We start from the raw sequence: 12,905 nt of genomic DNA, 5'->3' as shown, positions 1-12,905 counted from the left end.
TGCATTGACTCTAACTAAGCTTTGCATGGCTGTCCACACTGGTAACTGATTTTACTAGTTTCAAGACGAACTTCTATTTTTCAATATAAAGTTTAATTGTTTTAGAAACACTTAATAATGATAACCTGCCATTTGATCACACATTCATGGGACAACTTGCCTAGGGGTTTATTTATTTGCAGATTTTATTTATTATGTTTCAAAGCTATCTACACGGTTTTCAAAACAAAGTAATATAGCTTGACAAATGTCTGCAGAAATTCTGGAGTCTGCTCCTTTCTTTGCCCATTCAACATTTTATAATTGGCTAGAAATATGTCAATCTTCTCAAATTTTGCACTCATGATTTGATTTTGTTGATTGAAGTCTTACACACTTCAACATGCAACAGAATACACAGAGTACTGAAGCATGATTTAATGACATTTGGAATGTCCCCACATATTAGAATGTCCCCCACAGCTGGGCACTGTACAAATATTTTTTGAATACCTCATAAAAAAGAAGTTTCTTGGTAAATTGGTAGTGCAAGGTGAGCTGCTGGTAGGGCAGTGTAATTGCAGGGAGGAAAGCACAATGGTCAGCCATTGATTAAAGGAAGCAAACAAGGCAGGCACTCCTGACTGAGCATCAGAACCAATGTTTTCTTTCTCACCCCTAATAAAAAACACCCTTAGTCATTCCAGATTCTTCTACCTCATTCTGATCAACAAGCATCTCTATCTCCTTCTATAAATAACAAAAATACTAAAAATATCCTACAGAAAGTATTTCTGGACCAGTTTCACTCCTGCTTCTCGCAGCTGTGAAATGCTCTTAACTTAATGAAAGTACCTCATTGTTCAGCTAAAACACAGTTCACTCTCCAAAATACAGGTTACCTTAGCTCTGGGCTGGGCTGACAATTTTAGGAAGTGTCCCCAAATCCACTGGCAATTTCAGAACAAGCATCCCAAAGTCTCATGATTTTAATGATATGATGTGATCTCTATTTTTGTTAGGGATCTCAATAATAGAAGTAGGTCGTATTTGCTAGTTTTGCTAACCTAAGTCAGTGATTTCTGAAGTAGAGCAAACCATTTATTTAAAGGTTTAATTTATGAACTACATTGGTAACATGCTTATTTGAAAAGTAGTTAAAAATACTGTGGAATAAATATACTAGAAAAAATATCATGAATGTTAATTATAATTTTAAATTACATTTACACTCAAGTTGCTATCAACTACAAGTATTTTCAAAGTTTATTCACACTAAAGTTACATTTAGGGTCAAAATATCAAAACCCAAATATTTTTTATAGTCAGTCATACAAGTTTTTATAACCAATTAGGTTTAGATTTAATTTACATTTAAGGTATGTGTTCTTGCTTTTAGACATATCACTTTGAACATAATCCTACATTCAAACACTAACATTTATATTAGTATTAAAGTATTTATATTATTATTACAGTGTGTACTGATTAATATTTTATTAATTAAACCTCATTCACAGGAGTGATTTATTATATGGTTTGCAAAATCAGATCATACTTAGAATATAAACTGCATTTGTAGTTTATATTATCAACATTACCAACATTATAACCAATATTGCAAATTCAAATATCTGATGTCACAGCAAAATCCATTGCAAATAAAAATCCAATGTGAAAACAAACATTTCTAAGGACTTTGATAAGGCTGTGATTAATATATAAATATGGAGAAACCTGCAGTACTTACAACAACTTTGGAAAGACATAATCATTTGAAACCTACAGCTCTCAATATTCTGAAAACTCTAGTCTTGGATATTCTCCAGCCCTTAAGGACAGAATTATGTATGGTCTTTACAAAAAGTCAGCAATGAGGCAAAATTTTAAAAATTCAGGTTTTTTATATTATATTTACATTTTTGTCTCCTTCAGTAAAGAAGAAAGTTCTTAAGGGAAATTTATTTTGCTATGTTTCAAAAATACATATATCATTAAATCAAATTATTTTTCTCTCTATAAATAGCACGTTCCTCACCAAAACTTCACCTATGACATTTGATTGTTATTTTCTTCATTTATGATCACTATGTTCACACTTATGAAGACATACCCAACAAAACTCATTATGATCAATTTAGATGAGCTACTGAAAAATGCAAACATTGCTCAAACTCAGAAGGTTTCCCAGGAGCTGATGGACAGAATGCATCCATCCAGTGAAAGTGAACCTCTCAGATCTGGGTTCTCCAAGATGATGTGACACTGTCAGTTGCAAAGCAGAGACAGAAGGCATCGACTGAACAGTTAAGCACAGAAAAAGGTAGAGAACAACTGGTCATGGAACAGCTTCAGCCATTCTCCTTGCATCTGAGTGCAATATCTAACACCTACTGTGACCAAACCAGAGGAGATGGCAGCTGTTGCTCACTCTGGTGTTGAACCTCAGTGAATGACATAAATGACTGCTATGAATCCCAGGAAACTGAATGTGAGAAAGTCTGCTGTTGGTGCAGTAAGGAGAAGAAAAACGTCTACACTAAGCACAGACTTCATTTCTCACTAGAAATAAAAAGGATGAGAAAAATCCAACTTTCTTTCAAAGGTTACCAAAATATGAATATATTTTGTAACATTTTTGTTTGTATCATTGCCTGCACCATGGTACATGCAAAAATTATCTTGCATATCATGTTTTGAGATCAATAGGCATGTAACTTACAATAAGCAATACTTATAAGAGAAGCTTCTGGGCTTTTATTCCCTATTTTGTGTAGTCTGAGACTTAGGATATTGTCACTAGCTACATCTATTCTTAAAGAACAGCTAGCTTATTTTCTGTGGTGTTGGCCATCACATCCACAAAGACAGCATCATTGTTGAACTTGCAAACATATCATAAACATAAGATTTTTAGATGAATAACAAAATGTTGCCGAAACAATGTTGGTAAAGATCATATATATATTCCACAACTCTTTGAGACTGAAAAAAATGCATTTAAATAAAAAAACCCCAAAAAACCAAAAAACCACTTTTGTTTTCCTTGTAAATTAGGAACTACTTTGGTATATGTTGAAGTACTGGGCTTTTCTGAATATTTCAATGTCATTTCCTCTGAGTTTGCCTACTGTGTGTTTTTACTACTGGACAAATTTAGCTCTAATACAGACATTGATGAGAGAAACTTCTTGAGAAAGGAGGAAGAAGGAGACTTGTAAAAGCTGCAGTCTGGACAAGACTTTAAAAACAGAAAATGCAGTCTCTTTAACTAATGTTAAAAATTATCTAATTTCAACTGTATTTGTGCTATTCCAGTGGCATTTCTGTGGTGCTCAAGTCAATTCATTATACAACTATTTCATATTAGAAGTTTTATTATTTATTTATAAATTATTTATTATTTTTTTGTACTCTTCCTCACTTTTACTATTCTTATTTGAAAATATAAGGCTTAGGGTTCAAAAAATATCTGGATGTGGTACTTGTGGGCATGTTGTAGTGTTGAAGGATGTTGTGCTGAGCTATATGGTTAGGTTTCATGATCTTACAGGTCTTCTTCAACCTTAAAGATTCTATGATTCTATGAAAAAGTTCTATGAAAATTATCAAATTAAACCAGAAATTTATCAAAAGAAAAATATGCCTAAGGGAAAAAAAATCTTTTTTTAAGAAAAAAAGTATTTCTAGCTAACAAGACTATATTCCGTTGCACAGGAATTTTATTTTGCAAAGGACCTTATAATTTTTAAAAGTCAGTTTGTTTATAGAAAAAATTAAGATCTCGACATTATAAAAGAAAAAGGTTTCACGAAGTGAAAAAGGAACATTGTTGACTAAACTCTACAATGTGCATTTGAATTTTATATTTATATATCTCCTTTTTCTTCCTCTTTGGGCTGTGTTTTGTGGCACGTGTTAGAATAATGATGCCAATCAACACAATATTCATATAGACCCAGTTAACTGAAGCACATGATCATTCCTCAGTAACCATACGAAGGTTGTCATAAGGGTGTATATATATATATATATATATATATATATATAGATATAGATATAGATATAGATATAGATATAGATATAGATATAGATATAGATATAGATATATAAAATACATTTCAGATGTATGCCAATTGACAACATGATAATGGGTTCATACAGATATATTGAACTACCTCTGTGTAAATTTTTGAGTTACAAGGTGGCAATTAGCTACTGACAAACTGCATGTGTTATACCTCCAAGATTTCTAGGCATCCTTGTTAGAACAGCTAACTGCTATTGCACATGTCACTAGTCAATACTACAAGACAGTTTCTCAGGGAGAGTCAGTTTCTGTAAAACATGAGCAGTCAGTTTATTCTTTAAAAACATTTTGAAGCTATTCCATAATATTACTGAAAAAAATGCTTTGAAGAAAAAAAAAGACTTTATGTTTCCTTAAATCTCACCTTGAGATTCAAATATTTTAAAATGTTGAAGTAACATTTTTCTTTTTTTAAAGGATACCAAATCTCTAAATTCAATTGATATCTGTGATTTGTCCTGAACCTGAAGGGAGCCTACAAAAAGAATGGAGTGGCAATATTTACAACAGCTTCAACAGGATAAGGCAAAATGGCTTCACACTTACTGAGGGCAAATTTAGATTATATATTAATAAGGATTCTTTATTATGAAGGTGGTGAATCACTGGCACAGGTTGCCCAGAGAAGATGTGGATGTCCCATCCAGGGAAGTGCACAAGGCCAGGCTGGATGGGGCTTTGAGCCACCAGGTCTAGAGGCAGGCATCCTAGCCCATGGCAGAGGGGTTGGGATGAGATGAACTTTAAGGTCCTTTCCAATACAAACAATTCTATGATTCTATGATTTCCCATGGATTATTCTACTGCTTGTACTGAATCAGAACTTCAGCCTTTTTATGGCTTCAGGGACTTATTGCTGCCATTTGTGGTTTTTTTTTGATTGTTTTTTTTTAATTGAAAAGTAGGGTAGCAAAAATTGCTTATCTTCTATTGGAATGCTAGAAGAGTTAGTAACTATGATTTCTGCAGAATTGAATGTAAAATGACAGTAGTTTGTCAAGTGCAGAAAGGTTTTCCCTTGCATCCATAATTAAAAATTTACTTAGCTGAAATCCTCCATATGATTGTACCCTGAAATACATGTAAATTATATTCTTCAATGTGTACATGTTGTCTTTTACCTAGTGAAATGGAAGCAATGTGTGATATCTAAATTGGCATCACCACTCTTATCACACACACTCTTGGGCAGAGCTGTGTCTAGCAATGCTTGATGAACAGCACAGATAATACTGAAGTACTTCAATAAAGAAAAAATTAAAATAAATCAGAGCTAATTTTACTAAGCACAAGCTAGGTGAGACACCTTCTTTATTTTTAATGCTGAACAATTTGAAATAGGATTTTCCCAGTTCTCCTTTTTGTTTGGCCCAAAAGGTAGGATTTCTGGCTATGTTACTGTAAGCATAATTCAGAGATTCCCTCAGTACAATCATACACCATAACTCTTGATATGATCAAGAGCAGTAAACATAACATGTAATAGGAGGTTTTTTTCAGACAGGAGACTTGGTTCATAAAAATAATATTTTCCAAAGCAAAATTTATGAATTAGAATATTTTTCTGTCCAGATATCTTAATTACCACCAGGAAATGCATAAAACAAAATCAACCAAGCCCTTGACCTTTTTGACTAGAATGATTTGAAAACAATTCTGGCAAAGATTAAACACTTTGCCTAAACCTACTCCTACCCTCATAACATACTACTTTCATAACATAATAATCAACACCTAGTTTGCAGTGCTGACACAAAACCCCTTAACTCTTCATTTCTCAACAAACTGTGCATGCTATTCTCTTCAGCTGATAAAGTGACTTGAATACAGACCTCTAGTACAGGCTATCACAAACTCATCCATTCCTCTGACTTGAGAGTCCAAAAGTACCCTACCTGAATGGACTTGTCTCTATGAGATAAACCAATTAAATAGTAAAAAGATGTAAAAATTGCATACTTTCATGTACCATGTTCAGGTATTACAAAGTATTCCTAAAATTTATATTTTGTTATATTTTGTTATTGCAAAGCACTGTGCACGTTATTCTCTCAGATTATTCCCTTTTGGGACTGAGAATTATGAAAACACTCAAATTTCAACAATTAATCTTTGAGGTCTGAAGAGTCAAAAGATCAAGGGAAATAAATCTGAAATATTGGAAAAATTATTAAACAGGAGCTTTGCCTTTGTTTCAAATGCTTAACTGCTTGAGACTTAAAAAACAGACAAATAACCTTGAAATGTGCATGTGAGCACAGGACTAGCTAGTGAAACTTTCACTAAATGTGAGTCATTGATTTTATCATTCAGAATAATTTTGTAAAGAGAATAACAGTAAAACAGGAAGGATCTAGTCTGTAAGGATCAGATTCTAAGGTGGAGAGAGGGAAGTGGGAGGGAGAAAAACACTTACTATTTTTTCTCGCACTGCTTCCACGTGGTCAGCTCCTGGCAAAGGTGCTGTTTGAGCAGAAATTTCTGCTTCCTGAGCTTTTTCAGCTTTCAAAACCTCTTGTGAAATCCCAGTTGTCAAATCCTCTTTCTTAACATCTTCTTGCTCCTTAGCCTGCAGTCCCTTATAAGGTGCTTCAACCTCTGCTTTCTCTTCAGCAACATGCTCTTTAATCTCAGCTGTAATTTCTTCCTTTTTGTCTTCTGGATGTGGTTTGCTCTTTTCCAGAATCACAGTTTCTTTATCTTCTTCCAGTGTGCTCAGGGGTATCTTTTGGTCTGCAGTTATTGTTGTAGGAATTTTATCTGCTGAAGGTGTCTTTGACAGTTTCCCTCGCTGAAGTTTTGTTTCTTCTTTTTGACCTTCCTCTTGGATTTTATCCACTGATGAAGTTTTCTTAATTTTTTCATGTTGAAGTTTTATATCTTTCTGAATTCCATGTTGGATTTTATCAACTGAAGCTGCCTTTGGCAATTTTACCTCCTGAAGTTTTGTATCTTCCCTCTGAGCTGCAGGTTGGATTTTGTCAGCTGACAGTGCCTTTGCCATTTTCATCTGTTGGAGTTTTGGGTCTTCTTTCTGAATTCCCTGTAAAATTTTGTCAGCTGAGGGTACCTTTGCCAATTTTGCCTCTTGAAGTTTTATGTCTTCCTTCTGAACTCTATGCAAAATTTTATCAGCTGAGGATGTTTTTGCCAGCTTTGCTTCTTGAAGTTTTTCATCCTCCTTCTGAACTTCCTGCAAAACTCTATCATAGGAGGCTGTCTTTGTCAATTTTGCTTGCTGAATCCTCGGGTCCTCCTTCTGAGAAGCATGCTGGATTTTATCAGCTGAGGGTGTCTTGACCAGTTTTCCCTGTTTAGGTTTTGCATCTTCCTTTTGAATTCCTTGCTGGATTTTATCAGCTGACAATGTTTTTTCCAATCTCCCCTGCTGAAGTTTTGGAGCTTCCTTCTGAAGGCCTGGCTCTTCTTTTGGCTTTGCTGCTGCTGGAGTGGGTGGTGTGGAAGTCTTCTGAGGGGAATGTGAGACAGCAGGCACAGGCCGTTTTTGAGGAGGAGCAGGTGGTTTGGATGTTGGTTGTGAAGGGCCTGTTTTCAGAAGTGGCGCCTTGCCCATATCTCCAAGTTGTCCTGACATTGCCCTTTGGGTCTGGCAGTTTAAGCACAGCCATTCCTGTACCTGTGATACAACAAACATATGAAGTTACTTATTTGAAAAAGTAACAATAAAATCATACAGTGTTTTCAGCTGATACAGTTGAATTCTTTCCATCTGAATGCTATGCATACTGGTAAATTATTTATTTTCTTTTCTTCTCTTGCATGAAGCTCCATAGCACCATTCCAGAAATGGAGCATATCAGGTTCCAGAAAGCCAAGATGAACAAATATAAAAAGGCACTGTGAAAACAGCAACAACAATTTTCCAAAGTATTGATGACCTATATGTGCAAAGTTTGCTTACATATTTCTAACTTATATTTCTTTCTAAAACCTCTATAATCTATCAATAGGTCCCTATAATTTTGCTAGCCTGAGAAAAAGGGAACCAACTGGCACTCATGGCTGTGTTTCTCTTAGGAAATCCTCTCTTGAGCTTTTGTATAGGTATCTGTATAAATTTATTAAGGCTGTAACTCAACAGGAAGATCACCCCTCTGCTCACTTTACTGCTAAATCCCTGCTGCACACTGGCTCCTTTTACTATTCTTCCCAAAAAATCAGAAAAAGGACAAGTACTTCTATCTGTGCAAAAGATCTCCTTGCCAGTTGCCTAGCTACTACATGAGAGGAGTAATCACACTGTTTCCAGTGGGATTTAGTTATAGTTCCTTTAAAATAGCAAAAGAAAATTTTAAGCACAGAAAGGCACTGAAAGGAAAGAAAAAAACAGTCTCTTTTGGATACTAGAATAGTTAATGAAGGTTTACTTCACTAGTACAATATGAGCTTCACTGGTGGATAAGTGGTGTATAATGTGCAATAAAATCTACATTGAAAAATAGCTGATCAGCAATTCTGTAAGTGATATAGAAATTACAAGAAATGCAGATGATATGACATAAGAACAGCTCAAAGGGGCTAGTTTTATGGAAACGCAACTAAGGAAAGGCTATTAAAAATTTTGTTCCAGGCACAATCAAAGCAAGAATACGCATCATCATTCAGGTCATCAAAAAATTGTCTTGCGTATTTATTATTCTACTTCTATAGAAATGATCAAACTAGTAAGCATCCTAGAAATTGACACAAAAGCATTTAATAATAGTACCTGATAATATTGTCCCAATAAATGCAGTTTATCAGCTGAATCAGCAGTCTCCCCTAACACTTAACTATATCCTTTGCAAATTCAAACTGAATGAGGCTGTATATCAGACTATTAATTATAATTTAGGCTTAAATTATTTTATGTTGAATAAAAGCATTTTAAAATATAATCCTCCAGGATCTATTATTCTCCTCCTTAGGAGTTAAAGTATTCCAGCTACATGTAATTTGTTGAGGAAGCACTAATTAAGAAATACAATTTTTTTTTAATGAATGTGCAAAATATACCTAATTTTTCTTGCAAATACTTCTTTTAGATAGGGTTATCTGGAATTCTTAGCACAGTTTCCTCTCTTTTCCTAGAAAACAGTATTGGAAGCCATATATATGTTGTGTACTGTCTTTTATAAACTGAAAATAGAAGCAATGCTTCAGGAAATAAATCTGCCCCACAGAAAATCATTATATTATTATTAGAAGTCTGTAATGGACTAAAAATGCTAAATAACATTTAGCATTAAAAGACTACTGAATACCAGTTCCAATTTCATAGTAGCTTTGATTGTTTTCTCGTAAAGTTTGTGAAGATCAGTATAAAAAAAAGTTGGCAAAATATTTATCAAAGTTATTTTTTAAAATTTATTGGAGGGCTAAAAGGATTTTAAACCCACAAAAAGGGGGTAGATTTTGTTTTATCCTTTCAGCCTGAAAAATGCTAATTTCCCAATGTAAGCAGCAATAACGCCATTATTATTTGTGCTAATATAGCTTCAGTCAGCACAGGGCATGAGAATAAGACAGTACTTAAGCATATTAAGCTTTTCAGAATCTAGCCTTAGCCATCTTTCATTACATAAAAACATAATGAAGTGGCTTCTGCCATGAAATAATCCATGGTTCAAAAAATTACTGCTATGTAGATATTCATTATGAACATGTTAAATTATACTTAAAATTCACATACTCTTTTCGCAGTCCCATTTGTTTGAGCTATTTTATTTTTATTTCTTTATATCCAGTTTCTAGGGTCTGTCTACATTTGGGGTACATCTACACTTGGCTCTCCTCCTATCTCTGCTGTTAATGCAGATTCCATCTTGTACCTTCAGCTGCAGCCTACTCACTGCTCATACACCTGCTCCTTCTCAGATTCATTGTCACTTCCCTTTCCCTCATTTAAATCCTTCACAGACTCAGTTCTCTGGATGCCTATAAGAACTTCAGCAACTTTAGTAACAGTATTAAGTGTTTAATTACCCAGTCACTGTTTCCACTGCTTGCTGTCTCTATTGTCTTTTCCCCGGAGCAAATTTCTGCAACTCAAAGACTATGCTTCGTGCTGAGCACATGGCAGAATTTTTAAAAGGAAAATAATGACAATTAACATGAAGAAAGGAATTTGATGATTAGCAGATTGGCAAAATGCATTACATTTTGTCAAAAATGGAACTCCCATACTTATCTCTCTGCCAAAATGATGAATGTGATAGTAGGGAAATAACCTGGAAGTGTCCAGATATCCAGTGATTTAATGAACCTTGCCATTGTCCTCTTGGAATTCTTCTATAGCTGCATCTATTTACCACTTTGTTTTTTAGTGCTGTTGTATAAGCATTGCATATATTACTCCCAAAGCTATGTGTTTCATATAATGGTTTTTCATTACCATGCGGATATTTGGTCACAAAAGAATATACAAAAATCATCTTCTAGCACTAGGCCTCTAGCTCCTGATTCTCTGTCAAAATAGTGCTCAGGAAAATCAAATTTTGTACCATGAAGTCATATGCCTCGGTCTTAGACTTGTCTTTTCCTCAGTTAACCTCATGCCCTGAATGCAAGCTTTTCCCTAAGGCTAACTCTTCAGTTAGCCTGTCAACCCAAATTTATTAGGACTTGGGAAATGGACATCATCTTATTTTAGCAGTCTTCACTAGATAAATCTTCTTAGTTCTTTACAGAATTCTTCACACCCTTTGGTCCCTGAATTGGCCATAGACATTATGATTGGCACTGAAAGTGATACAAGTGCTTTAATACCCTGAATCCACGGCTTTCTCCCTAGTTTCAGCAACCCAATATTGCTGGGCAGAACAAAATAGCTCCGTCACAATGTTCTCCTCACGCAGTTTTGTAATAAACTAATGTCATTATGAAAAAGGCACACGTCTAACATTCATTGTGAAGGTCTGGTTTTCAGTCACCAAGGAAAAGCTCTGCCCTGCTTGTTACAGAATGGCCCGTTCTGCAAACTAAAGGAGTGAAGGAACTCTTGAAAGGCTCAGCTCAGAGTCTCAGGTGGCTGATTCAAGGCCTAGGCTGGTACAGCTGAGAGTCCTCAGCTCAGTTTTATTGAGAAAAAGGCTGCTGAGAGTGTATTTTAGAGAAAACCAGGTGATACAGGAAAACTAAAAAAAAAAAAAAAAAAAAAAAAAAGTAAAACTGCATAGTGTCACAGGGAGCGCAATTTGACATGGAGAGGTACAAAGCCAAAAGGAAAATAAAGGGAAGTGGATGGTAACAACCCAGCAAGTGCAAAGGTTGGCTGGTATGTTCCAAGGAGGTGGAGAAGTTGCTGCTTGCTGACCTGACTGGTGACTGTATGGCCAGCAGACACTATCCAAAGGCCTCACTGAGGTGGTGAATATGTTAATATTAACAACTCTTCATTGGTATCTGTCTGCTGTGTGTATTCATCCACAAATTGCTCTGTACTCCTGAAGTCTGTGCATCCTGCTTGCTGTGTTGCTTTGCCTGTGGCAGACACGGCCTGAACAAAATGCAGAAAGGGAAGGCTTCATTCCCATCTAGAATGGAATGCTGGCCCCAGCATTTCTTTGGGATGTGTGATCTACAAATTCAAATCCCACACAAACTGAGGACTTAGATCTCCTACCTCTAGAAGAAATATTCAAATTGCTAGATTTACATATGAAAAAGTTACCACCTATGCCACATAGAGTGATAGAGAAACATAAATATTCAGAGCATGACCACAAAGACTGTAGAAGAAAAAATACAAAAATAAAATACTAAAATCTTACACTTTCTCTATCCAAACAGTGTTAGGCAGGCAGGAGGTAACTGTCTAAATGAAGCCAGTTTGGCAGAGACAGGGTCCACAGTGAAGCCTCTATGGCATCCAGAATTAGAAAAAATTCAGAGAGGTTTTCACAGATATAGTGCCTGTGGAGGCCACAGGCAGTTTTTCCAGGCTGATTCTTCTGAATTTACACATAAATTTTGTCTAAAATATCACTTAGGAACTTAAAATTATTTTTGGATTCTACCCCAATTGGAGAAATGATGTGCAAACAAATGCTTAGTCAGATGGTTGATTTTTTTGAGAAAAGGTTAGAAAAACGTGGCTAACTTATTCTAGGGAAATGAATCTCACAAATATGACTTATATGGGAAGAAAGGTATATTGGCTTCAAACCAAATGGATATTAATGATCCATGGACAAATTTAGCTTTAAAATTAGAACACCTTCCTTGCCAGTAGTGATTTGAAGTCTGGAGTATGATGCAATAGGGCTGTGATACAGAGAAACACAGTTAATTTCAATATATGATGTGATTGCCAACAAAATCATTCAATGATTCATGAAATCCTACCAGTTTTAAAAACTGCATTTCTGTAATAGTAATCATGAGCAGAATATATTATATCATTAGCATTAAATAGATTCTCAGAATTTAGTTGACTTTAAGCATCGAGGTGTCTTTTAGCCACTAAAGAGAGATCATAGAAAACCCCAAAAACTGATTCAGATGAATTTAAAGCATCACTTTAAAAAAGAAATGGTAAAAATTCCTGCAGAATAAAGAAGTTTGTCAACAAGAGGAGGAAGGGATTACCTTTTCAGTTTAAGAATGTGGGTTTTTTATTTGCTAAAGTTGCAGCCAAGATGAAATTGTTTTCTGAACAATGCAAAACAAAATACCATCTTTTATCTTTTTCTCAAATAAAGAGTTTCAGTATGTGATTTAGGAAGACTAAGTTATCTCAGCCTGTCATTATTGTTACTAATTGATATGTTTAGTTATAAGTCGTCACAACTATGAAATAAAATGAGTTATTTTCAATGGTCTTCTTTTCTTCCAC

The 12,905-nt window shown here is 34.9% G+C and overlaps 1 protein-coding gene across 2 annotated transcripts in view; it reads right to left on the bottom strand.

Annotated features, from left to right (window-relative positions):
• The window catches only part of PCLO (piccolo presynaptic cytomatrix protein), a 324,823-nt gene that overhangs the window by 175,900 nt on the left and 136,018 nt on the right, over positions 1-12,905 (bottom strand). For both annotated transcript variants that reach the window (XM_038154510.1, XM_038154511.1), the window contains exon 4: positions 6,486-7,706. In XM_038154510.1, the coding sequence (XP_038010438.1) occupies positions 6,486-7,706 (1,221 nt within the window). The remainder of the gene's footprint in view (positions 1-6,485; positions 7,707-12,905) is intronic.

Source organism: Motacilla alba, chromosome 1A, assembly GCF_015832195.1.
Source record: "Motacilla alba alba isolate MOTALB_02 chromosome 1A, Motacilla_alba_V1.0_pri, whole genome shotgun sequence".
NCBI lineage: Eukaryota > Metazoa > Chordata > Aves > Passeriformes > Motacillidae > Motacilla > Motacilla alba.
This window is presented reverse-complemented; position numbering and strand designations above follow the sequence as displayed.